General features: G+C 33.9%; 5 protein-coding genes and 1 long non-coding RNA gene across 12 annotated transcripts; 1 reads left to right on the top strand and 5 right to left on the bottom strand.

The window, feature by feature from the left end:
• Nucleotides 1–1,639: 1,639 nt before the first annotated feature.
• LOC125584200 lies at nt 1,640–3,030 on the bottom strand. 4 transcript variants are annotated; one of them, XR_007321186.1, is made up of 4 exons: nt 2,702–3,030; nt 2,317–2,561; nt 2,075–2,236; nt 1,640–1,985 (listed from the first exon to the last, which is right to left on the bottom strand). XR_007321186.1 is itself a non-coding variant. In XM_048752286.1 (4 exons), exons 2-4 carry the CDS (start codon nt 2,550–2,552, stop codon nt 1,982–1,984), a joined length of 330 nt encoding a protein of 109 aa, XP_048608243.1. In that variant the 5' UTR covers nt 2,553–2,561; nt 2,702–3,030; the 3' UTR covers nt 1,640–1,981. The 4 variants fall into 4 exon arrangements, 2 of the variants coding, with proteins under 2 accessions (XP_048608243.1, XP_048608244.1); XR_007321185.1 differs by having other exon boundaries at nt 2,075–2,267; nt 2,389–2,561; nt 2,702–3,029; XM_048752286.1 differs by having other exon boundaries at nt 2,389–2,561.
• An 834-nt stretch (nt 3,031–3,864) lies between these two features.
• On the bottom strand, nt 3,865–4,353 carry LOC125584199. Its single transcript, XR_007321184.1, has 2 exons — nt 4,199–4,353; nt 3,865–4,122 (listed from the first exon to the last, which is right to left on the bottom strand). It is a non-coding gene; the product is annotated as an uncharacterized LOC125584199 (long non-coding RNA).
• Nucleotides 4,354–4,735: 382 nt separating this feature from the next.
• LOC106359778 (choline-phosphate cytidylyltransferase 2-like) lies at nt 4,736–5,927 on the bottom strand. The gene is made up of 5 exons (XM_048752283.1): nt 5,572–5,927; nt 5,322–5,419; nt 5,145–5,213; nt 4,971–5,083; nt 4,736–4,807 (listed from the first exon to the last, which is right to left on the bottom strand). The coding sequence occupies exons 1-4, from the start codon at nt 5,641–5,643 to the stop codon at nt 4,975–4,977; spliced, it is 348 nt and encodes a 115-aa protein (XP_048608240.1). The 5' UTR covers nt 5,644–5,927; the 3' UTR covers nt 4,736–4,807; nt 4,971–4,974.
• Nucleotides 5,928–11,830: 5,903 nt separating this feature from the next.
• Nucleotides 11,831–14,142, top strand: LOC111204356 (transcription factor MYBS3-like). The gene is made up of 3 exons (XM_022698839.2): nt 11,831–12,274; nt 12,552–12,751; nt 13,708–14,142. The coding sequence occupies exons 1-3, from the start codon at nt 11,995–11,997 to the stop codon at nt 13,933–13,935; spliced, it is 708 nt and encodes a 235-aa protein (XP_022554560.2). The 5' UTR covers nt 11,831–11,994; the 3' UTR covers nt 13,936–14,142.
• Nucleotides 14,143–16,227: 2,085 nt separating this feature from the next.
• Nucleotides 16,228–19,957, bottom strand: LOC111204355. Of its 4 annotated transcripts, none has more exons than XR_007321183.1 (12): nt 18,784–19,957; nt 18,645–18,695; nt 18,515–18,566; nt 18,352–18,425; nt 18,145–18,275; nt 17,964–18,042; nt 17,743–17,837; nt 17,358–17,651; nt 16,844–17,258; nt 16,619–16,747; nt 16,475–16,544; nt 16,228–16,337 (listed from the first exon to the last, which is right to left on the bottom strand). XR_007321183.1 is itself a non-coding variant. In XM_022698836.2 (12 exons), exons 1-11 carry the CDS (start codon nt 18,806–18,808, stop codon nt 16,485–16,487), a joined length of 1,410 nt encoding a protein of 469 aa, XP_022554557.2. In that variant the 5' UTR covers nt 18,809–19,957; the 3' UTR covers nt 16,228–16,337; nt 16,475–16,484. The 4 variants fall into 4 exon arrangements, 2 of the variants coding, with proteins under 2 accessions (XP_022554557.2, XP_022554556.2); XM_022698836.2 differs by having other exon boundaries at nt 16,839–17,258; XR_002656720.2 differs by having other exon boundaries at nt 16,228–16,544.
• Nucleotides 19,958–20,190: 233 nt separating this feature from the next.
• LOC125584198 (GATA transcription factor 21-like) lies at nt 20,191–22,326 on the bottom strand. Its single transcript, XM_048752282.1, has 3 exons — nt 21,945–22,326; nt 21,177–21,653; nt 20,191–20,974 (listed from the first exon to the last, which is right to left on the bottom strand). The coding sequence occupies exons 1-3, from the start codon at nt 22,197–22,199 to the stop codon at nt 20,552–20,554; spliced, it is 1,155 nt and encodes a 384-aa protein (XP_048608239.1). The 5' UTR covers nt 22,200–22,326; the 3' UTR covers nt 20,191–20,551.
• Nucleotides 22,327–23,358: the final 1,032 nt, after the last annotated feature.

The raw sequence follows: 23,358 nt of genomic DNA, 5'->3' as shown, positions 1-23,358 counted from the left end.
TACTTTTTTAAAAAATATGATTTTTTCTGGTTAAAAGTGTTAAGATGATTTATTTTGTTAAGTAATCTATGTTTTAATTATACACTAGGGTTGGCCCGCCCTACGGGCGGAAAGTTATAATAAAACTATTTTATATGAATTTGAAATAGTTTATGAAACATTTAAAATTGTTATAGATTGAAAATAATGTTATAAACAAACAAATAATGAAATTTTTTTTGAGATCATATTGTTATTTTTAATAATATTTTTGGTTTGAACTAAATGACAATTACTTTCATTATTCTCTATATATATATTCTTACAATTCTATTCCAATTTGACATAATAAACAAATATCTAAAGTTTATATAAAAAATACTATATTTATTTCAACCAATAATTATTTTAATACTATATTTATATAAATTTTATATAAATAATACTATATTTATATAAGTAGTTTGGTGGGTTGTTTTTTATTCTGTTATTTAATAATGCTATATTTATTTATATAAAAAAAATAAAAAAATATTTTTTATTCTTTTTTTATTTTTGTACGGATCTAAACATATATTTGGTTAGAAGCATATTTTGGATACCATAACACCGAATATTCAGATGCTTCACCGAATATTCAGATGCTTCCAGCTCACTAAAGATCGAAAAGCTATCAAATCAGGAATACTTATAAAGTAATATTATAAGTAATATCTAATCAGGAATACTTATAAACATATATTCCAGCTCACTATTATGATATCCGCTCCCACTTCTAAGTAATATTATAGTTGTTTTTTAATGACCTTTGTTTTTTGTTTAATATTGGACGTATAGTTTATGGAAGTGTTTTACTAATTGTTTTGGATGTCATCGGCGCTTATGTGTACGTTGTTGAGTTGCGGTCTATCTGATGGATCTTTGGAATGCGGAGGCTGTCAATTTACTTTATTTAAGTAGTTTGGTGGGCTGGCTTTTAATCTGTTTTTTCTTAAATGGCTCTTCTTATTTGGGAAAAAATGACACTATATATATGTCTTGAATGACAAAACAAATGTCTCCATTGCTAATGTGCTATTAACCAATGTTGTAAACACACAGGAGAATACATGTGTAAGTGTTTGGCCCAGGTCTCACACACATGGCGTATTTGAGGTGGGTGTTAGAGGTTTAGCTGCATGGCAATGTTAGAGCTTATGGTTGCTTGCTGCGTGTCCATGGAGATTGCAAACAGGTGAATATTTAACTGTCAAAATTTGACCTGATTGGAGTTGTCTTAGAAGAGATGAGAATCTGGAATCTAGCAGTTGGTTAAACCACGAAGGAGTAACATTTTCAAAGAAACAGAGGCGACCAAAATGTATGCAAAGCCAATGGTGAAACACGTTTTATAATCTTTCTTCTGAAAGCATAAATTTGTATAGCATAGTAGGTTAATAAAGCAAGGTTGTGTGGAAATGGTCCACTCTTAAATCACCAGAAAATGTTAGTCTTTGAGGGATTAACTATCTGCCACGTCACTTTGACAGATTGTCAATGAATCATTTGTCACTACACTGTGACGACTAAAGTATCTTAGTATTCTTACTTTGGCTTCTTTAGGGATTTGGGGTCACATCCATGTGAAAATTCATAGGTTAACTTCACTCGAGTAATTGGATTTGAGCAATAAGTTTCTGTTTGGATCATACCACCCAAGTTCTCTACAATGGTAAAGCTTGAACTTTCTACAATTGTAAAGCTTGAACTTTCAGATTTGATCATAGCTTCTTCAATTGCATGTTACCTAGCTGGTCTGATTCTCAGTGAAAGTTCCTTATATGGCACGATAAGTTTGATAACATCTTCTCTGTGTGTTTCAGAAATCAGAATCATCATCTTTAGATATAAATTCTTAGACTTGCTTATAAACTTATTGTGCCATATATCTCTTGGATGGTCTTGACGGCATGATTCTCTTATCTGTGTGTCTCTTGAAACTTCCCTCCATCCAGATGCATTGTTATCTGATCCACAAAACAAAATTTTCATGATCAAAGTTAATCTTAAGATTGATCTTTGTGTTGCATACATTAACGTCACTCTGTAGACATACCTTTTTGCAGCCAAGATCAGAGGGAGTAATGGTAGCGGCATCATCAACAGCAAGCTTGAGTCCTGCAACCCCACAATTTGCTTCTTAAAGCTCTTTCTTCCAGCCTCAATGATCACCAGGGACAGAAGATGCATTGTTCCTTCTACAACTTCTTCTTTCACCCTGACCATCCACACAAACTCACCAAAGCATTCTACGATTGGAAAAACTCAAAACATGAATCGAAATGAAAAGAGAGATACCTCATCTGCTTGTTACACGAAATCGAAATCGAAGAAGATGATATCTCATCTGCTCTCCATTCAAAATTTTACCTACAAATTTCTTTGATCAGACCATCCAAACTCTGTTGTTTACTTTCCCCGTTCTTGCTAAGATGGCTCCGAGTAATATCAAATCCGGTGATAAGAGTACATCGAACCCGCTTTGAAAAGATGTTGAATGCATTCAGATGGTGGACATTGACGGTGGATTTCATGAGCGTCTGCTGCAAAACATGAACACAGTTAATCAAAATTAACTAATGAAAAAAAAACAGCTCCCAAAAATTGTGATAATCAGCTTATGTATTTTAAAATCTTTGTTTCTATGTGTTTCTAGGCTGGGAATATCTTAGCTTGCTGATACCTCTGAGCTCGCCACCGATTCCCAAAACTAAGGAGGCGGACAACTGCTACGGCAGACAACTGCTACAGCAGAGAAGAGAGAGTAATGAAACTTTAAAATCAGAAACGCCGAACATGTCTTATTATAGAACATATCTAATTGAGATTAAACATAAAGAAGAAATAATCGGAAGCGTTTCAGTGGTAGAGATGATACAGATGAAGATGACAAGTCTCGTAGAAGGAAGAAGGAGACGATCGCGAGAAGCCTAGGGTATACTTCCTTCAGTTACGGACCTGACTTCATATCAAGCGTAGCCCATCACTTTCACGTCCCAAACACACAGCAACAAATCCCCAAACAAAAAACCCAAACACACACCCGAAATATGAAGTTTAATGAAACGCAACGCAACCGCAACCGGACACTTGTCGACCTGTTAGGAGTTGAATTTCCTCCTAGGTGTCTTTCTAAAGAGAGGCTAAACTGTACTTTATATATATAGATTAAGAATTAGATGTGACATTTAAGGTAGCCTGTGGTTTGGGTACATTGTCATTCAGTTACGCTAATTCACGTTTAACAATTGTTTTTGATGTTTGAATTTTTTATGGTGTATTTTGTATATTTTTATTTTTACAAAAATGGATACTTGTTTGATTGTTGTGAGCAATGACCCTTTTAGAACAATGATTTAGATGTTATCATGTTTGAATTGAATTTGTGGTTGTTGTGAGCAACCACCCTTTTAATCATGTGAAATATTAAGTTAAAACTCCATTGTGAGATAAAATGTGGGGCATAATTATGTTTAGCAGAAAGCTCTTTGAAAACTTATTTAAGTTTTTTGTTATATTTTTGTCAGCGAAAAAGTAGACTTGCATTTTTTTACATTTTACTAATTTGTTAATAGACAACATACATTTTAAATGCATTTCTAACATTACATAGATAACCAATCAAAGTTTTATTTAGTTTTGATCAGTATTAAAATCTGTAATGTAAATATAATTTTAAATTTTAGATTTGATGTTTTGGCATCGGAGAAGAACATATTGGAAAAACCTTAAAATAAGATTGAATTTAAAGACGGCAAAAACCAACTTTAGTTTTTCAATTTTAATATGTTCCCTCAAACAACTTTCTATTTTCTCTACCCAAATTGAAATTACAAAGTGTTTATATATTTAAAAGGGACACGAATCTCTTTCTTTCTTGTTTTGGTTCCATATTGTCTTTGTCACTTTACAGCAAAGAAAAAAAGGACCGATAACAAATTACTAATTGGGACAAAGACTAAACAAAAAGCACAGAAGCTCAATGTGAAAATTATAGGAATCTAATAAATTTCTGTAGAAAAGTCACTCCACAATATTCACATGTCTATAAATGTAGATATATATATATATATATATGTCAAGTCTCCAAGCTATAACCAATTCCTGCAACAATACAATTGCATTAGTAACACATCACGTTGTTTCAATCATCAAGAGCAAATGCTGTCTTAGTTCTTACCTCTGTGTTGCTCATGTATCCAAAACCTCACATTCCTCCTCCACTGGAAATTTTACAACCCGAGCAGCCCATATGCGAATCTCCTCCTCTTGTAGACCTAAACCCATTCTATTGCTTCACCAACTGTTCTACACTTCTCTTATATGCTTCCTACTCCAGAAAAAATCGTGACATATAATAGAAGTTTATTCTTTCTTAACAAAAAAAATCTTACAAAACTGATTAAGCTTCTCGAAACACATTGACCAAAAATACATATCTTAAAACAAACACTCAAGGATCACTTTTTAATGCTTGAGAAGCCTATTGGCTTCCTTGAAACAACTAAACTAAGCACCAAGAATTGTAGAGTAGTGGGTTATATATGTTGCTTCCCCTGCAAACATGGCGTGAAGCTCATGAACCTTGGCTTGATCATGTAACTGACCCGAACACCCTTCTAGTTAACCCTGGGCAATGACTCAGCCATGGCGTCTAGGTCATCCCCACTTGATCTAACCGTGACATATGAATAGAGGTTGACCTTCTATTTTGTTCTTCAAGACCTTGTGATTTTCTCGACTTACTGCATCATCGTTATCATGCACAATGCTTTTTTCACTTCCTTTCCTGTCAAGCAAGAGATCATGGTCAAGACACCATATATGATCTTCTCATCGAAATTAAGAAAGAAACACTTGATCCCTTTCTAACATTTGATATTATATGTCAAGTAGATGCATTCTACTTAGATAAAGAGAGATAGAGTAAGAGAGTAAGGGATTTTAGTAACCATGTCATGAGTGAAATGATTTTGTTGTCTTTTGCATCCGTTTTAACAGTTTTCTCTTCCTCTTCTTCAACATCTTTATCCTTGCATAGTGTCGTTCATCTTTATACTCATCCCTGCCCAAGTCATGGTCAAAATATTCTTCATAGAATTGATCGTCTGCGTCGTCATACTCACCATTCTCCAGTTTGTTTCTGGGAATTTTCTGATTCACCTCTCTTGAATACCCCCTCTGATTGCAGTCCCCTGTTAATGTTTAAGGTCTTTGTTATTTAGAATCAAAGCTTGGGCAGAACATTAGTATAAACTTGTAAATGTGTTGTTACTTGAAAGTGTCTTCACAATTTGACTTACCTTCTTATGAAACCTTCTTCAAATATTTCCAGAAATCCAGTGACCCATCGATATGTATTCTCTATCCACTCGTTGTGCAGCCGTTTTACAGTTTGGATCTGAAAATTTTTGTTTAGAAATTAGCAGAACTTTTTGCTCAACATGATCATTACAAACACACAATATCTCTTTAAGACTAAGATGCGTGATTAACTGATTTGCAGAACCTCTTGTGGAACTCAAAACAAAAAAAAAAACGTTAAAACTAAACCTGGTAAAGTTTATTCTTTCTATTCTGTGGGCTGGACTTCAAATCGGAGAAGACCACCCTCGAGGAAGCCATTAAACAGTGAATTAGTATACTCTAAGGAGATAAGAGAAGAGTGATGAGGAGAGGATGATTTCTAGAAGAGAAATACGAACATATTTATACAGAGCTTCAACGACGCAAACTCAAGGGGGTATAAATATAGTGGGCGTCAGATTTGGGATTAAACACCAAGAAACCATAACTAAAACTGTTTCAGTAACGGTGAAGAAACTCTAGCGTCACCATAGCCGTCGCAGGCAGAAGAGAGAAGGACACACTTTTCCGCCTTATCAGATTAGGATTATGGGCCGAAAATACAGTACAAACTTAAGCCCATTATATCTAATTTAAATGAAACGGAGCGTTTCTTTTACATAGACACGTGTCAACGCAGGAGGCTTCCTATTTCTGACGTGTTGTCCTTGTTGTCAGCACCAGGAGTGATTGAAAGTCTATTATATATATATAGATAGATATATATATATATATATTTTAGCAGAAAATAGTGAAACATCGCTAATATAAATACTCAGATTCTTCATTAAAATTGAATGGAATAAATTTATGCATAATTTGGATAAAAAGTATTGATTATCAGTTTTAATGAATTGTTAGGCGACTTAGAGCATGATTAATGCGGATCTCTTAGGATGAAGTTTTTAGCGTAATATAAGATACGTCTTTTAGTTTTAACTAAGAAAATCTAAGAAATTTCTCTTAAAAAGAGATATAAGAGATGTCTCTTATTTTTTCTTAGTTAAAAGATAAATCAGAATGTCATGCTGCTACCTAATTCTGGTGCCTTATCTGAATGTTTTTGACATTCCATCTTAAAACTCTTCAATGGTTAGGCTAAGCAGGAACACAAGATTTCAAACTTAGTGCCATTTTTTTAATTTTTTGTCATCAAAAGCTTCATTCCAAAATCATATTGTTCCATACATGCTAGCTTCATGAGCTAGCCTCAAGGGGAGTTTAACCTCTACTAAAGGGTAGTCTTCTTCAAGTGTGATTGGGCCTCTTTAGCAAAAGTATCCGCACGAATATTCAAAGATTGGTGAATAAAACTAAGTGAGAAAGTATGAAAGGAAAAAAGTATTGAGCCAATTTCATCCAGTTCAGGATCAAAGGCAGGCCAAGGTTTGACGTGCTGAATAATGTACACCAGCTGTAGGCAATCACACTCAAAACTGATGACTTGTTGGAGACTTCGGTTGCTTATTTCCTTCATCGCCCAGCATATGTTCTCCGCTTCCGCATGAAGTGGAGATTTCAGCTGTTGGCATTTTCTTTGTCCGGTGATCACCTCTTTATCGAGCTACTAACCGCAAAACCTAATAATCCGATTATAATCAAAACAAATCTTCCGAATTTGTTCTCAAAAAAAAAAATCTGAATAATATAAAAATCAAGAAAAATCTTAACTAACTAGTAATTAATTAGCGTGATTTTTTTTTTAAATGTGCTTTGTATTTTGACTTCCGTTTCCTCTCCAAGATCTCGGAAATTTTCCTTTTAAACTTCACGGTCTTTTACCAAAAATTAGGGTTATAACTAGAAATATTAGGGTTATAAATATAAAATAGTAGGGTTATATGCGAGCTGTTTTTTGGGGGTGTGCTCGTATACTTGATACGATCAGGTACAATGTCGATTTCCTTCGAATACTACAAGATCTCTCTTTTGGAATAATTTATAAATCTTTTCAGAAACAATGATTTGGTTTCAGATCTGAAGTTTCTACAATCCACTGTGCTTTTTTTCATGGTGTGTTTTATATGAATTTGCTGGGTTTTTCTTTGACCAAGTTTAGCATCTCCTAGTTCTTACTGAATCTGACAATTCTGGAAGAAGCAAGAGTTCAAAATATCTTATATTTAATTTATAACTTGTGGCGATAATTTACATAATACTTTGCAATATGTCTACAATGTTATGTCTATGGAACTCTAGTAACGTGCACGTGCCTTTCAAACTTGCTCTGGTTTGAAAACATGATACTACTATCATACTATGTATATATGATTTAAGTCTCTCATATTTTAGTGTTTGTGCTTATTTCTTCTTCCATGATTTTTTAGTTATTATTGAGATATGGATCCATAGTTCAGCTAATAGTTCGGTGTTTTTTGTGTAGATATTTATCTTTGCCCACAAATACCTTTTTGACTTATTGGAATAAAATTTAAGTTTCGATTCAGGGCTTATGACGATGGTTGTTCCTGTGTTTGACGGGAGTCATTATGAATGTTGGAGCGTAAAAATGAAAACGTTTTTAAAGGCTATCGATCTATGGGATGTCGTGGAGACAGGAATATTTCAACAAGAGGAAATTTCATCGGCATATCAAAAATTTGAAGAAGGTTATGCATCATCATCATCCACTGGTCCAGCCTCGTGGAAACAATGGATGGAAATGAAGGACACAACAGCGCTTCATATGATCCAAAATGCATTAACCTTTGAGATTTTTCCGTGGATAGCTTCTGCTACATCATCAAAGGAAGCATGGGAGCTTTTGTTAGTGAAATCACTAGGCGGTCCGTTGTTTCAAGCTAGAATTAAAGCTTCTTGATCTCAAGAAAGAGTATGATAACATGAAAATGAGTGATGCAGAAACAATTCATCAATTACTGGGAAGCTAATGAAACTTGTGTTTCATATGAAGTCTTGTGGATGGGAGGTCGAAGATAAAGAAGTGGTGCAGAAAATTCTTTCCTCTTTGCCTTTAAGATTTAATGAATCGTTAGTCGAAGAAGCGGAAACACTTCCTGTTAGTGATTTTATTGATTTCTTGCTGGTTCATGAATACAATAAGAAATGGGCTCAAGAATCTGTAGAAGAATCGGTCACTGGTGTGAAAAAATGTGTCGGTAACAAACGTCAAACGTCAAACTCTTCGGAAAATGTCACTCAAAGCAAACGGAGCATCAGAAAGGTTAAAGTCTCCTAAGTGCCATCGACGGAGAGACCACGGAGAGAAGAGGAGCGGGAAGTAAAAGTTTTTTTGGTTTTGATTTCGTTTTTGGTTTCGATCTATCTTTTGTTCTGAACAAACGTTTTCAATTAAATGCATGAGAAAAAAGGAGAAAAAAATACAAGCCTTTAGTAAAGTTTTTAGTAAGTCTGGTTTGTAGCTAAATTGCATCATGTTAGAGAATAGTTGAGGGTTTGTCTCTGAGAGACATTCCGGTGATTACTGTGCTGTGATTCCTCTCTGTCCAGAGTAAGTAGAGCGTTTGTTTTGCCAGATGATGGGAATAAAGCATTCTTTGTTTTGGTGTTGACTTTAGTCAAGTGCTTTGTTTGGTCTAATTCTAATTGAGTTGATGAATGAATACATGATCTTTGTTAGTGCTGGTTTTATATATATTTTAAGAATTTGAGATATTGTTTGATATTTAAAATTTGTTTTTACGACCAGTTTTAGTTTTCTTTTCTTGATTAGTATCCTTATTAATTGGATCAGATGTTTAAAAACAAAACAAAATTTCGACCAAAGAAAAAGTAAAATACTTATATAGTTTTCTTTGAAAAAAATAATTATTATTTTAAGTAGTTTTTTATTTAAAATTTAAATATTGAGGTATAGTCTTCTTGAGTTACAATGTTGAAATCCTTTGGAGAGCTGTGCGTTAGGTAGATTTTCCATTCATGTGTCTTTGATGTGTATAATTGAGTTAAGAAACAAAGTCTTTTTCTCCTTTTCTTCCTCTTAAAACAGTGAAGAACAGAGTAACAAGTATAGATTTCTCACCGACACAAAGTCGAGATCGTATCTCCCGTTATTGCTTATATCTTTTGTTGCAGCAAAGTTGTTAGCCAGTATGGCTTTGTTATCATCTTTGTAAACAATTCCATAGAGACTACTTATCTATAAAATCTTGTTTGACCAAAAAAAAAAACCCCCCACGTCCTTTAAGTTCTTGAATCTTGTCCATGGTGTTGACTAGAAATCTCCAGGTTTGCTAAGGTAAAAGTAAAAGAAAATGGAGTTTTTGAGCTTAGTGTCTTCGGATCATGTTTAGGATAATTAGAAAACTATAGATCATGTGTGTAGTTTTGTGGATTTGTAGTTGCTTACGATTTTTGGTCTTCTTTTTTTTTTTGAATTATACAGAGGTATCCTGGCCCCACAGAAGTGATCCAGACTAGTCACGTGTTGCCATGTGTCGGTCCTCTGTCCCCCTGGCGATGCCGAAATGTTAATTCCCCAGTGGCCGGGATTCGAACCCAGGTGGCGGTACTCACAGCTGTAAGCCCTTTACCACTATAGCTAGAAGCTCCGGTTAACTTCAACAAGAAGAAGAAAGAATCATAGCTATGGAGGCTCAAACGCAGATGCAACAGCTTGTTCCGGTGTTCAATGGAAACGAATATGAGCTTTGGAGTATCAAAATGAGAACCTTATTGATGTCCCGTGACCTATGGGATGTTATAGAGAGTGAAACCTCGGATCAGCCTATGGAAGAAGAGTTGGTTAAGCCACAGAGAATCAAGGATATGTCGGCACTTTACATGCTTCAAATGTCGGTATCAGACACGATCTTTCTTCGGATAGCAAGAGCTACCTCGTCGAAGCAAGCATGGGAACTTTTGAAGGCGGAGTTCGGAGAAACCGAGAGTATTCGGGATATGAAGAAACAGAATGTTGGGATGATGTATGAGAATTTGATAATGGGAGAAGAAGAAAGTGTTGATGAGTTTGCTTGGCGAGTGATGGATCTTGCGAACCGGCTAAGGTTCTATGGAAGAAACATTCCTGATGATGATGTCATCTTTAGGATTATTACGAAGTTACCCGCCAGTTTTAATGAGTCTGTATCATACATTCGAACTTTAAAACACGTTACTATCACTGAGGTTGTTGAGATGTTGCGAGGTGATGAGTGGGGGCAAAGACTTATGGATGAAGAAGCTTCCGGGAGTGAAAAATGGTGTGAGTTTTGCAGGAAGAAGAGTCACGACACCTCAGAATGCTATTCAAAGAACAAGAAAGTAAGACGGTAGAGAGAATCCTTGGTCGTTTGCATAATTTTAGTTAAAGAAGCATGTAAAAGTTGTTAATCCAGCGACCTAAAGAGTATGATGTGTGTTGTTGTTATTGTGGATGAATTCGCAATTCATATGTTATATTATCTTGGAAGGCAACATTTTATGTTAAAAGAAAACAATGATTAATTTTAACTTAGAAAAAATCACCTATTTCACTAAAAACAAATTTCATTGGACTGGAATTGAAGTAACTGTATAATATGTTGGCATGATAAATCAAACATTGATGGTATATGATAAATCATAAAATCCTAACCATTGTACCCATATGAATCAACATGAATCTTTGACAAGAAAGGAATCAACATTATATTTTTCTAAATGCAGAAGAAGATAGAATCAACATTAATACATTATTATATATGAATCGTCATCATTGTCCTCCAATACTAATTACTAGTTCGACATTCCGAACTAAGCAATCCATATTGCGGACCAATTCTACCATTGATAATAAATAGCTACTTGCTTGTTGGATAGTAGTGCGTTGTCTACTATTGATTAATAATGTTATCGATTACACATATCTTAACAAATCAGGCAATCTTTTAAGTAAAATAAAATATAGTATGTGGATGACTCTTCCGTCCAACTAATATATTGGAAAACATAAGATCCAAATTATATTTACCATCAAAAAAAAAAAATTAATATATAATACGTCTTTGTCGAATAAATAAGGCTCTTTTGTCATTTTCTAGTTTACAAAATAGTAAATTAATGTAGTTTTGTTTTTATTTATTCACATTTTATTAGGTCATCCATGATCCAACTACACACCAGCCCAAGACTATTGGAGGATCCATGTCTTCCCTCTCTCAACCACGAAGCTACATTTCTTATGAAGGATGTAAGCCTTTATATGATACATATTTTTTGTAACTATAATTCATATGTATTCCCTTCTTGTTAATTGCTATGTATACCTCGTTCTCTTTTCAAATCACAGATTCTATAAAACATAAATTCAAAGCAAAATCAAGTTCAAATAAAAAAACTACGGGAAAAATAAACGAAGATTTCATTTTTATGACCACTTCAGTTAGATTATAATCTACATTTTAGTCCATATTAATGACAAAACCCCACTGATAAAGACAGCTTTCCATCCCCCTTTTCTAGCGTAAACTCGCATTTTTATTGGCTAAACATAGAAATACACCAACTTGGACTACATCATTTAAGTTGTTGCATCCTCCAATAAATAAACTTCGCCTATCCAATCATCTTCTATCTCTATGCTCTCCGCCATTCTACATAAACCCCAAAATCTCTCCTCATCATCAACATAATCTCTTTCTTTCTCTTTCCTCTTGCTTATTCATTGCAATGGGCAGGAAATGCTCACACTGTGGAAGCGTAGGACATAATTCAAGAACATGTTTTTCCAACAAAACCAGAGTCATTAAGCTCTTTGGTGTTCATGTAGACACCACAGGCTCTTCACCACCACCAGGTCCCAGTTCTCCTCCACCTCCGTCAATTTTGGCTGCCGCAATGAAGAAAAGCTTTAGCATGGATTGCTTACCCGCATGTTCCTCCCCTTCCTCTTCCTTCGCCGGTTATCTCTCCGACGGTCTCACCCACAAAACACCCGACCGCAAAAAAGGTTACAGCTTTGACATATTTTTACATTCTTGTTTGGGTTTGTCCGTCGGACTATGATAAGTATTGACATGTTATAAAGTTGCAGAATATATTATCATATAAAGTTAAACACTTCTCACAAAGATGTGCCATATAACCGTGTTATAATCAACTGTTCTGACGTTAATTAATCAAACAAGAATGGCATGCAATGCAACCGCTTCATTGCGGACAAAATAATATTGTATTTATAATCGTTAACTTTTGTTAAGGCTTTTTTAATTTCCCTTTATGAGTAGGGGTTCCATGGACGGAAAAAGAGCACCAGATGTTTCTAATTGGATTAGAGAAGCTTGGTAAAGGAGATTGGAGAGGAATCTCTAGAAACTTCGTCGTTACAAAATCTCCGACACAAGTGGCAAGTCATGCTCAAAAATACTTCATTCGTCAAGCCACCACTCTCCATCACAAGAGACGCCGCACTAGCCTCTTCGATATGGCAAGTTCCAATCTTATTTTCTTTTTTGGTCAACGTTCCAATCTTATTTTCTAATTTCTATATAACAAAAGGAAATTAAACTCTACGTAGGTTAGGCCTGAGACTTTTATCCGAGATCCGGATTCGATCCAAGATTCGATCCGGATCCGATCCGAAAATCCGGATATCCGGAGGGGCCGAATCCGGATCCGAATAGTAAAATGTTGGATCCGTCAAAGCCGGATCCGGATCCGGATATCTTAATTTTTAAGTCCGGATATCCAGATCCGTAAGTTTTATTAATAAATATTTCAAAAATAGTAATATCTATATATAAAAATTAATTTTATTTAATATTTTTTTATTTTTATAATAGTATATATAAATTTTATGTAAATTTTGTAATATTATACATAGAAATAATTAAAGACATTATATATATTTTTTTAAAAAATATTGTTAATATTTTATATATATATTAATATTATTTTTATTTATTTTAATAATCCAAATCCGGATCCGGATATCCGTCGGATATTACAATTTTTAGAAGGATATCCGACACTCGGATTTCTAAGAACCCCGAATCCGGATAAAGATAGTAAAATTATGGATCCGCCTTATAAGGATCTGGATCCGGATACTTTAAAATTGTCCGGATATCCGATCCGTCCGAGGCCTATCGTAGGTAAAGTAAAAAATTCAATGGTTTTAAGGAAAGTCCATAACGGAAAAATGTCACATCTTCAAAAGGATCAGGCATAATTTGTATGTTTTTAATAATATAATTTCCAAATATTCTTACCACTTTCTGACAACATTTTTACCACTCCAGATGTCAAAATCTTTATAAGCAAAAATGTGGATATTTTACTATAGTCTAAGCTTTATATAATAAGAATAGTATATGAAAATATATTTTCTTGATTTGTTATAAAAACTTAAAATCTTGAATTATCAATCTATATATTCAACAGGTTTCGGCAGGCAACGTTGAAGAAAATAGTTCCATTCCATGTAATGATGATGATCACACTGGGTCGCCCACAGAGGTTGTTTGGAAACAAGGATTGACTGATCCTTGTCTCGGACATCCAGATCCTGAAATATCCGTGTCGAGTAACACCGGTGGACTCGATCTTGATCTGAAGCTTGCGTCTTATCAGTCTTCCAAATCGAATATTAGACCTATAAGCGTTACGTGAAATACATATAACTCGTTAAATAATGGGTGTAATTAGAATAACTAAAATGCTTACATATATTAACCATCGATCCTATCTAATTTGAATCTGGTCCATCTTAGTTTTGGTGAATATTTCTTTATCATTGTGAGATTTTTGCCTTGCGTCCACATTTATTTCTATAAGCAATGATAAAGTTTTTTTTTTCAATGATAAAGTTTTTAACCAGAGATTTTTGCCTTGCGTGCCCAAAAGCGGTTCAGCAAACCTTTTTTTCTTTTGTCAACTTAACCGAATACAGTAGAGTTGTAACAATGCATACAGAAATCCTTAGTTGCCGAGCTATATCTTCTACATAGAATAATTTGGAATCCACTTTAATACAGAACCGGGAGTACTTTTCAGAATCGAAATAATTTAGTTGTTGGGGAAAACAATACACATTTTAAACATTTCTATAATAAAGTGCAAGCTGTGTTAATAGTGACACTACTATTGGAAAGGAAACAAAGTGATTGGAGGACTAAATGTTCTCCTTTTTATGTCATCAATAGATATGAAAAAGCCATTTTTCTTTTCTTGGTTGAGATTTGGATATTCGGATATCCCACTTGAACCAAGATCATATTACGACTATATTAATGAAACCACTAGCTTAGAGTTCTTTGTTTGTCCTAAAGTTTAGCAAGTTTGATATATATATTATTATTTTTTTGAAAAAGGGATTTCAAATAAAAATGCAAAAAAATACATGTATGAGTTTTCATACATGTATGGTCGCGAATACAGAGCACCAACACTTTGATTCATAATATAATTTTTAAATAACGAAGTTTTATCAGTTTTAATTATATTTTCCTCTTTTAATAGAACTATCTGAATAAAAAAGCTCCTTAATATGCTAACTAGCTTAATTTTCTGTCTTTGTTATTTGGGATGTGGATAACCTTAAATAAAATGAGTCATAGAACATTTTATGCAATCTGATATCTTCTTTTTAAGGAACTTGTCTAAGGTAAAAAAGGGATTTCACATTTGCATAATTGGTTTTTAGATTTAAGATTTGGAGATCTACATTTAATTCTTTGTAAGAAACCGATTTATATAAGTTAAAAAAATATTGGTCTCTTTTTGCGAAATCTAAAAGCAAAAGAAACTTTTTTGGGTAACCCATACATTAATAAAAAGTCTTACCCAATCAAGGATCCAATACAACAAAATGGTTCATGTCTGTTAATATGATATTCTTTTTTTTTCGCATAGCCTAAGAAAAATATTTGATATTCATTAGTGGACTGTAATGCCTTTCTATTAGTATAGACCAAGTTATCTACGGATACAAGCTCAAACAATCCATTTTTGGATCTGAATGTCAAGTTTTTATATGAAAATACCTATCGACCGTAGTCATTATATTAATCTCAAAGCAACAACTTCATAATGTGTGTTTCCGACATTCATCCAAATCTTTATGTTGCATCGACTGGCAACTAAACGAATGAGCAGTAGCGGATTTTGGAGAATTTTTAACTAGAGACATTATTATAAACAATCTTTGAATTAGTCAAATGAAGTTTAAGGAATTTAAGCGAATTATTTATACAAAATTAAAGTTTTTAACAAATTACATTAAGACAATCAAAGTTTTTAACAAATTGGTCCTAAGATACATCCTCTACAAATAGAAAACATCATTAACCAACTACTGTTACAAGTTTTTTAGCAAATCATGAGAGTAAATGAAAGTGTTAATAAACTAAGAGTTCGCTATATTCTATACAATCTCTATTCATCATAGTTTCAAAGTAACTTGGTTCTACTTCTACAAAAAAAAAAACAACTAACAAAAAAATAATTGAGAAAAACTTTACAAATTATCAATATAACCACATGTATAACTTAACAATGGTGCATAAATTCACCGATAAGTGACATCCCTTATGAAGAAGAAGAAAATCAAAAAAAAAAATCTGAGTTGTTTTCATGTGCCAATATGTGAACAACCATTGCACAAGTCTGAATTAAGGCTCGTCGCCCAATAATGAATAAGATCCTTTGTCAACAATCTTCTGTCTTTCACCAGTATGAGTCTTATTTAAGTGTAGAACTATGTCAAATTGTCATTAAAATGCTCAGAATCTACATTACTCGTATAGTGAAAATGTTAATTTTTCATGCAACATTGATTTTTTTGTCACTATAATATAATACACTATAGTGAAAAGCTATACATGACAATTTGTAAAGCTAGAAATGGAACCAAATTAACTTGAAGCAATGATGAATGGACATTTCTATTTTTGTGATTGCGTATAAGCATATCATTGAAAACTATTATTATGTGCAACGATATATCTTTTACAGTCTTGTTTTTAAAAAAAACTGTTCCAATATTATAATCTCAAAATGAAGGTTTGGCTCATCTGCAAAATGTATCAAAGGAGACAAATAAATTTGAGGCTGAAGCTTGTAGCACGATGAACCTATTTTGAGTTCCTTCCATCACAAGAAAACAGGGGAAAAAAATACAGAAGGCTTCATTTTTCAGCAGAACACAAACCTGTTTAAGTTCATTTCCGTGTCAAAAACACTAAGCCTGCAAAACCCACCACAATCAATGCACGCATCACCTGAAAATCACACATATACGATGAACATATTTTAAGTAATATTTGGTTAATGATGTATGTTTATGAAAACCTACATGTACAACAGGTCCTCTAGAACTTTCTGAATCTGCAGATGCCTGAGATTTCTGTTTCTTCAATCTCTCAATGTTCTTCCACTTGTTGTTGATATTCATTTTCTCAATGCTTCTGCAGCTTAATCCCCTCTGAAAATGTTACAGAGTAAACGCAGGATCTAAGATATATCATACACAGATTGTCAAAAAAAAGAAAACTCCAGGGCCACTGCTTTTGTACCTCACCGGTGTTTGCCTTCTTGGATTCTTCTGTCTTCTTCTGTAACACATCCTTTGCCTCATCAGGAAATATCCAGAGACGTGACCCTCGTGCATTCTCAAGATGAGAATCCTTCAAACGCACAGGTTTGCTCTGTTTCTTCTCATCATTGCTTACTTCCACCACCGAGCTTCTCTTTATTCTCTGCTTACTTAAAGAGTCACTTCTTCTAGCGCTCTCTTCAGGGCTCTTATGCTCTATAACCAGTGGCCTTTTCTCTCTTGAAACTGTTACTATATGATCACATATCTCTGTGGTATCAGAACTTATCTTCCTTTCTTTTGGTTTCTCTATATTAGCAGAGCTTTTTGGTTGTGACTGCGCCTTAGCCTTTTCCTTCACATCTTCAATTTGACTCTTCCCCATCAGAAGATTTGTATCCTGTAAAGAAAACCACCTAAAGAATCATTATCCAAAACGTTTTTAAAAGATCTTGATCACAAAGATTCATACTCAAACCTCCCCAAAAAGACATTATACCTGAGTCACTTTAACTTCAAAGGTGCTAATCATTTTCCGAACATTGCTCAAGTTTGTCTCTGACAAACTCCGGCGCATTGGCTTCCTATTAGCGATCTTTTCCGGTTTTCTCAAGCCTTTATCTTCTTGCTTCAGTAATGATACACTCTCTAGTTTCTTAACTTCCGGGAGCTTCTTGCTTAAAGAAACATCTGAAGAAGATGGCTGATTTTTCTTCTTCTTCTCAGTTATACCCTTTACTTCAGCCTTCCAGGTTATAAGATTTGACGAAACCGGTTCTCTATCTGCACTAGTCTAAACAGAATGAAATAATCAATTGCCACATATGAAATATTTTGAAATTTGTATGAGTGAAAGTGATTATCAAAGTGACTGATAATCATACTTTAACCTCTGTCTCCTGAGACAGAGCAAGAGTTGTCTTTGGACTAGCAGCAGCCAAGGTGTCTCGGGTTTGCATTGGACTTAGAGAAGACAGATCTCTCATAACATCAAGAGCAAGAAAAGAAAAACAAAATAAAAACATTTAGAAACAGAAACTAAACAATTTAAAAAACAAAACAAAACAGAGGAGTAACATTCTTGTTTTTTTTTTCATCTACTAACCTGAAGCAATGCTTTTAGATTTGGTAAAAGAACTGCCACCTACAAGCTCCTTGTGATTCTTTCTCAATGCAGATTGTCTCTTTGAAATCAATCAATCAAGAACCAATGGATTCATCAAGATTTTGAAATTTTGCAGAGCTCCAATGAACATAAAAACAGAGCATATCAACAAGTTGTTTACCAGGAAACGTATGCGGTTTCGATCTTCTTCACTAAGAACAAACTGCATTTTCAGCTGGACGTTTCCATAGCCATTGAATGAAAGTTTCTCTTCCAAGAAGCCACTCTCTATGATCATCCTGGTCTCTATCTCTAACCTCCGAAAAAAATTACACAAATTCAGAAACCCACAAGCATTTTTATCTCTAAAGGATTATAAACAAGTTACCTTTGTGTAATATTCCGTTACCATTGACATCTAACAATGTAACAATCAAGTTTTCCTGGAGCCTCGTGACTGGACTGTTGCCGAAGTTAAGTCAAAGAAACAAGAAAGTGTCAGACTTTCAAGAATTTTGAAATTTCAAAATTAATCAGAGCAGATGAATTACAAAATGTAGTCTCCTGAATCCGATGTTCGATACTCTATCTTCCCCATAGCAACTGCCAAGTAAAAAGAAGTTGGATTTTTTTGGTAAAGGAATGTAGAAAGCAATATAGGTAACAGAGTCAAGTTGATACCTTTAATGGAAGTGGTTGAAGAAGCTGTCTGAACATCAACAAGACCCAGAACTGAGGATTTGGACAGAACATGTATTTCAATAAGTGCTAAAACTATGTTAAAAGGGTATCTTTACGAGAAATCGACCGCTGCTGTTACCTGAAACTTGTATAGTTCCTGGCATTGATCGAATGTACACACACGCAGGATTTTTTTTTTTTATATTGTTATGGAAGAAGAGAAAGAGTGAGGGAAAATCGAAAACAGAGGATTAGATGGAAATATATGTTTGCGGTTGTAAATTGATTTTGAAATGTTGAGGGAGTTGAGAGGGGGACCCAATAATTATTTTTTTCTTGATGAGTTTCATTAATTAACTAACTAACTAACTACTCGTAGACGTATAAAATTCTCTTTAAAAACTGGTATTAGTGACTAAATAATTTCTAAAAAAACATTGGATTGAACACTTTACACTTTTTATAGAACCCATACATGGTTAGTAGGACACCATACCGTGGAGTAGGCCTCGGCGTTCGGGGCAAGTCGGTTTGGTGTTCGATTGATTCAGATTTTCGGATTTTCGGTGTTATGCTCATAAGTCTCATTCGGTTTTTACTAATTATCAGGTTGGGTTCGACTCGGTTCCTTCCAAATTCGGTTCGGATCGGATTGTAAATCGTCCAAAAATATATATATAAAACTTCAAAAATTGACAAATTTTTTTCAAAATATAGAAATTATTCATAAATCTAATTAAAAATTAGTAAGCTATCTAAATTAACTAAAAAGTATTCAAAATAACAAATAAAACAAACTACAAAAATATTTTGAATACTCTAAAATATCTAAATCACTTTAACATATATAAAACACTAACATATTTAACTAATTTCAGATATCTTCGGATCATAGTTTGGATTTCGGTCCGGTTCGGGTTATAACCAAACCCCAAAGTACTAAATTCATAAGTCTCGTTCGGATATTTTGTATAACAATTCGGATCCGGTTTCGATTTTTCGAGTTCGAATTTAGGTAGGTAGTTCGGGTTGGGATAAAAACGCTCAGGCCTACCGTGGAGACACTGACCCTATAAACAATAACGTAGCAGGAAAATAAATTAAAGACGAGAAAGGAAAATAAATAAAAACACTTTTTGAATCAGGTCAACCCCATGAAAACAAATTAGTAAGATAGTTTTATGATAAGTAGAATAACAAAATATGTGGGCTTGAAAATTTCTGAAGATCTCTTTTAACTTGATATGTCGTCGCTTTAAATGCAATTACACAAACACATTATCTTCTGCGCACATAATCTCGTCCTATACACACATTCATATGTTCTGATATCAACCATCTTTTCCCTCATCCGTCATAAATATGTTCAGAATATATTTTTTGTTTTTGATAAATATGTTCAGAATATTTTCACAAATGATTTTTATCCAATTGATATATATTTATTTTTAAGCCTTTTTAAGAAAATCGAATGGCTTGTTTATGTCACATTTAAAATCGGTCACAATTTATGATTGATCTAACATTGAGGTGGCATGTATAAAGATGAAAAGATAAATATTTTTTTATATTATTTCTCAAATCACGTAACACAATATAAAGATGGAATAACAAGAAAACCCACATTATCGGTGATCATTGCTCCATCAGGGAAAAAACACACACAACATAAAGTACTAAACCCTAAACCAAAATCTCCCAAAACATAATATAGAGCTATTAATTATTATATTAAACTCTCATACATTCTTATTATAAAATGTTTAGGCTTCTCATATTAGACATACTTGCAAAAACCACATGAATCACTCCAAGATTTAAAAATCTTATCATTATTTTGATTATTATGTATATATTTTTATAAAATTAACCTCCATTTGTCGTCAGAAGACTTTGTCATTATCTGATCAGCCATGCACCATTCCATACGACAAAGCCATGAGCAAAACAGCAGCTTCCTTCTCATCTTGTGGGAACACTTGTTGATAAGCTGAGCTTTTGCTCAACATTATCGTCAAGTCGTCAAAGCGAAGTTTGTTGGATGAAACTGAAGAATCAGAAGAAGTTGTTGATTTACTAATCTCAACAACCGCGGCCGCGTACTCATCTCCTTCTTTGATCTTGCACTTTTTTGTATAGGCCACTACATGGGGAGTAATATCGTAATTGTCTCCTCCGTTAGATCGCTTTTTCTTGTTTTGCAACTTCTTTTTCACCGGTAATTGCCGCATCCGTGCCGCCATCACCTCTTGGTCGCCCTCAGCTGTGGCTGCAGCCATTGCGGCCTGCCTCGCCTTTCTTTGTCTTATGCCACATGCGTTACAAAGAGACTAATAAAAAAAAAAGTTTGTGAATATTAATCATGTGCGTGTATGAGTTGTAGTTGATCAAATTATATAACATAATTTTAAACTCGTGTGTGTATCATTCAGGATAAAAGCGTCATTAAGTCTAAAGATGCATTAAACTTGAATAAACCAAATATAAGGTATAAATAGTATAAGATATAATACCAAAAATTAATTAATTTACCTTGGGACCTCGAGGCCCACTTCGCCAAAGAGGAGTCTTGGTGGTGTTACAATTGGAACAAACCCTAATCAGGCCATTGTTATTACCATAACCATTCTCGTTGATTGTACTGTAGCGATTTTCCCTGGCCACGGCCGTGGTCGTCCTGGGCGAGACTTTCTTGAGATCTTCATCGTGACCTTCTTCCAAACTAATATTCTGGTTTAAAAGGTCGTGATCTTCTTTATGATCATTATTATTTTTACTAGTATGATCGGTGGACTGTTTATTGTTGGTTATTGTATTCTTGATCAACCGCATCTTTGGGGACATCATCCACTTGTCGGAGTCTGAATTGGGTTTTGTCGGGTTTTGATGAAGAAAATCGGTTTGGTCTTCGTGATGATCTTTTTTCCTTATTGTTAGTTTCAGTCTTGTCTCCTTCTTTGGCACCATGTGATCGTAGGATGATGACGATCCACCGTTAAACATCTTGGCCTGATATATATCAAGGATCAAGGTTTATAATTAACAAAACAAAGTAATTATTTATGTGGTTTCTTAAGATTCTCCCTTTAACTCGACAATTTAAGTTTCTTTCATGCAATTTTTTCTCAATACAGATTTAAAAACTAAATATTCATTGTATGAACTTTGCATGATCAGGCATCATATCAACAACTTACTAAAAAGGCCAGATCATTTAAAATAACATATATATATACACGCAATTAATTAAGGTTGATATATGATTATAAACACCTATATATGTGGTGTGTGTGTGTATACCTTGAGGGGTTGAGAAAGATGGACATGATCAACATGATACGTGTTTTTGTATGCAACATGTTGGTCTTCTTGAGAGTTGATAAAGAAAGGAAGGTAAGAGGAAAGAGACGAAATGGATGAGGAAGAACATGACGAATTAGAAAGAACTTGATTATGAAGAAGAGACGAAGAGGATCCAAGAGGATAGAAAAAGGGCTGTTCATGATGGTTTTGTTCTTCGTTTAGATCTATAGAGTAATGAAAATTCGAACCCATTGATGAGAAAGAGAGATGAAAAATCAAATAGAGAGAGAGGGAGAGAGAGAGAGATCTTAGATGAGAAGCTGAGAGAGATCATAGCCGGCAAAACTAAAAGAGTCCAATCTGTACTATATATGATCCCTTTTAGATACGAGCCCAACATGGTTTCTATTATACATACATCAACTTGTGCAGTGAATTCTCGAAGACGTGGATAAAAATTACTGTTTTTAATTTCTACCCTCAGACTAGTCTGATCGTAAACCCACAACAAATATTAGTTCGGATTATCCTTTATATTGAAATTTTTAAATGAAAAGTACATGCTACAAGGATATTTTTAATAATAGATTAAGAGAAAGCAACTAACAGAATAAGAAAATTTATTTATTTTTATTCTTTTAAACACCAGAGAAATTATTTATATTTATAAATTTATCGTTTAAGTTATATGTAACCAATTATGTACCGATCTTGGTTGATCCAATGTTTTAGGATGTCCAATCCAAGATGAAAAAGTTATGCTCTTTTTATACTGTATGTTTTTGCTAGTATGGTCACTGGATAAGCTAGTATTTGTACTGAATAATTGTAACATCGTTATTAAAAGAAAGTAGAAAATTTACGTATATTTAATTAACTTAGCGGTTCACGTGAGTCCATGGCGCCCATAGGTACCAAACACATGCGACAAACCGTGTATATGGAATTGTAGCGGCGACTCCATTCAAAACAAACCCTATCTAATTTCCTTACCCCACTAGAGAAACAGAGAAAACTGAAAAATGAAACCAAATTTTATATAAATATTTGGAGGGTAAGAGCCACACAAATCTTGATAATAATGATTCTTTTAGTCGTAGTCTTTTCAAATCTAGGGTTCCTAGAATTCAAAGTTCTATTACAGTAAGGAAAAAAAGTCAATTTGGATTTCTCATGTTATTTTCATACCCCTTAAACCAAAAACAAAAAGGTTTATTTGGTTTATACTAAAAAGTTTAGATGTATCATCAACTTGCTGACTTTATTTTACCAAAAAAACTTGGTGACTTTTCTATTTTATGATTGTCTCTGATACTAGTATTGCCCTAACTAGTACCGATACTAGTTTAGAATATATTTGGTCAAAAATAGTAAAAATTTTATTCAACATTTATATTTAACCTGATTAATT

Source organism: Brassica napus, chromosome C3, assembly GCF_020379485.1.
Source record: "Brassica napus cultivar Da-Ae chromosome C3, Da-Ae, whole genome shotgun sequence".
Taxonomy (NCBI): Eukaryota; Viridiplantae; Streptophyta; class Magnoliopsida; order Brassicales; family Brassicaceae; genus Brassica; species Brassica napus.
Note: the sequence above shows the minus strand (reverse complement) of the source record. Positions and strands in the feature narration are given on the sequence as shown.

Bases quoted from the DNA above. Each gene is read 5' to 3' on its own strand.
- LOC111204356 (XM_022698839.2), top strand. From the start codon at position 11,995: ATGGGCAGGAAATGCTCACACTGTGGAAGCGTAGGACATAATTCAAGA. The intron at 12,275-12,551 runs GTTACAGCTTTG...CTTTATGAGTAG, and splicing joins AACACCCGACCGCAAAAAAG to GGGTTCCATGGACGGAAAAA. The intron at 12,752-13,707 runs GCAAGTTCCAAT...TATATTCAACAG, and splicing joins GCACTAGCCTCTTCGATATG to GTTTCGGCAGGCAACGTTGA.
- LOC125584200 (XM_048752286.1), bottom strand. From the start codon at position 2,552: ATGAAATCCACCGTCAATGTCCACCATCTGAATGCATTCAACATCTTT. The intron at 2,237-2,388 runs GTAAAATTTTGA...GTGGATGGTCAG, and splicing joins CTGATCAAAGAAATTTGTAG to GGTGAAAGAAGAAGTTGTAG.
- LOC125584198 (XM_048752282.1), bottom strand. From the start codon at position 22,199: ATGGGTTCGAATTTTCATTACTCTATAGATCTAAACGAAGAACAAAAC. The intron at 21,654-21,944 runs GTATACACACAC...GATATATATCAG, and splicing joins ATCTTTCTCAACCCCTCAAG to GCCAAGATGTTTAACGGTGG. The intron at 20,975-21,176 runs GTAAATTAATTA...TTTTTTTATTAG, and splicing joins GTGGGCCTCGAGGTCCCAAG to TCTCTTTGTAACGCATGTGG.
- LOC106359778 (XM_048752283.1), bottom strand. From the start codon at position 5,643: ATGGCTTCCTCGAGGGTGGTCTTCTCCGATTTGAAGTCCAGCCCACAG. The intron at 5,214-5,321 runs GTAAGTCAAATT...AAACATTAACAG, and splicing joins GAAGAAGGTTTCATAAGAAG to GGGACTGCAATCAGAGGGGG. The intron at 5,084-5,144 runs GTGAGTATGACG...TGACTTGGGCAG, and splicing joins CAGAAACAAACTGGAGAATG to GGATGAGTATAAAGATGAAC.
- LOC111204355 (XM_022698835.2), bottom strand. From the start codon at position 18,808: ATGCCAGGAACTATACAAGTTTCAG. The intron at 18,567-18,644 runs GTATCAACTTGA...TTTACTTGGCAG, and splicing joins TTCAACCACTTCCATTAAAG to TTGCTATGGGGAAGATAGAG. The intron at 18,426-18,514 runs GTAATTCATCTG...CTTCGGCAACAG, and splicing joins GATTCAGGAGACTACATTTT to TCCAGTCACGAGGCTCCAGG.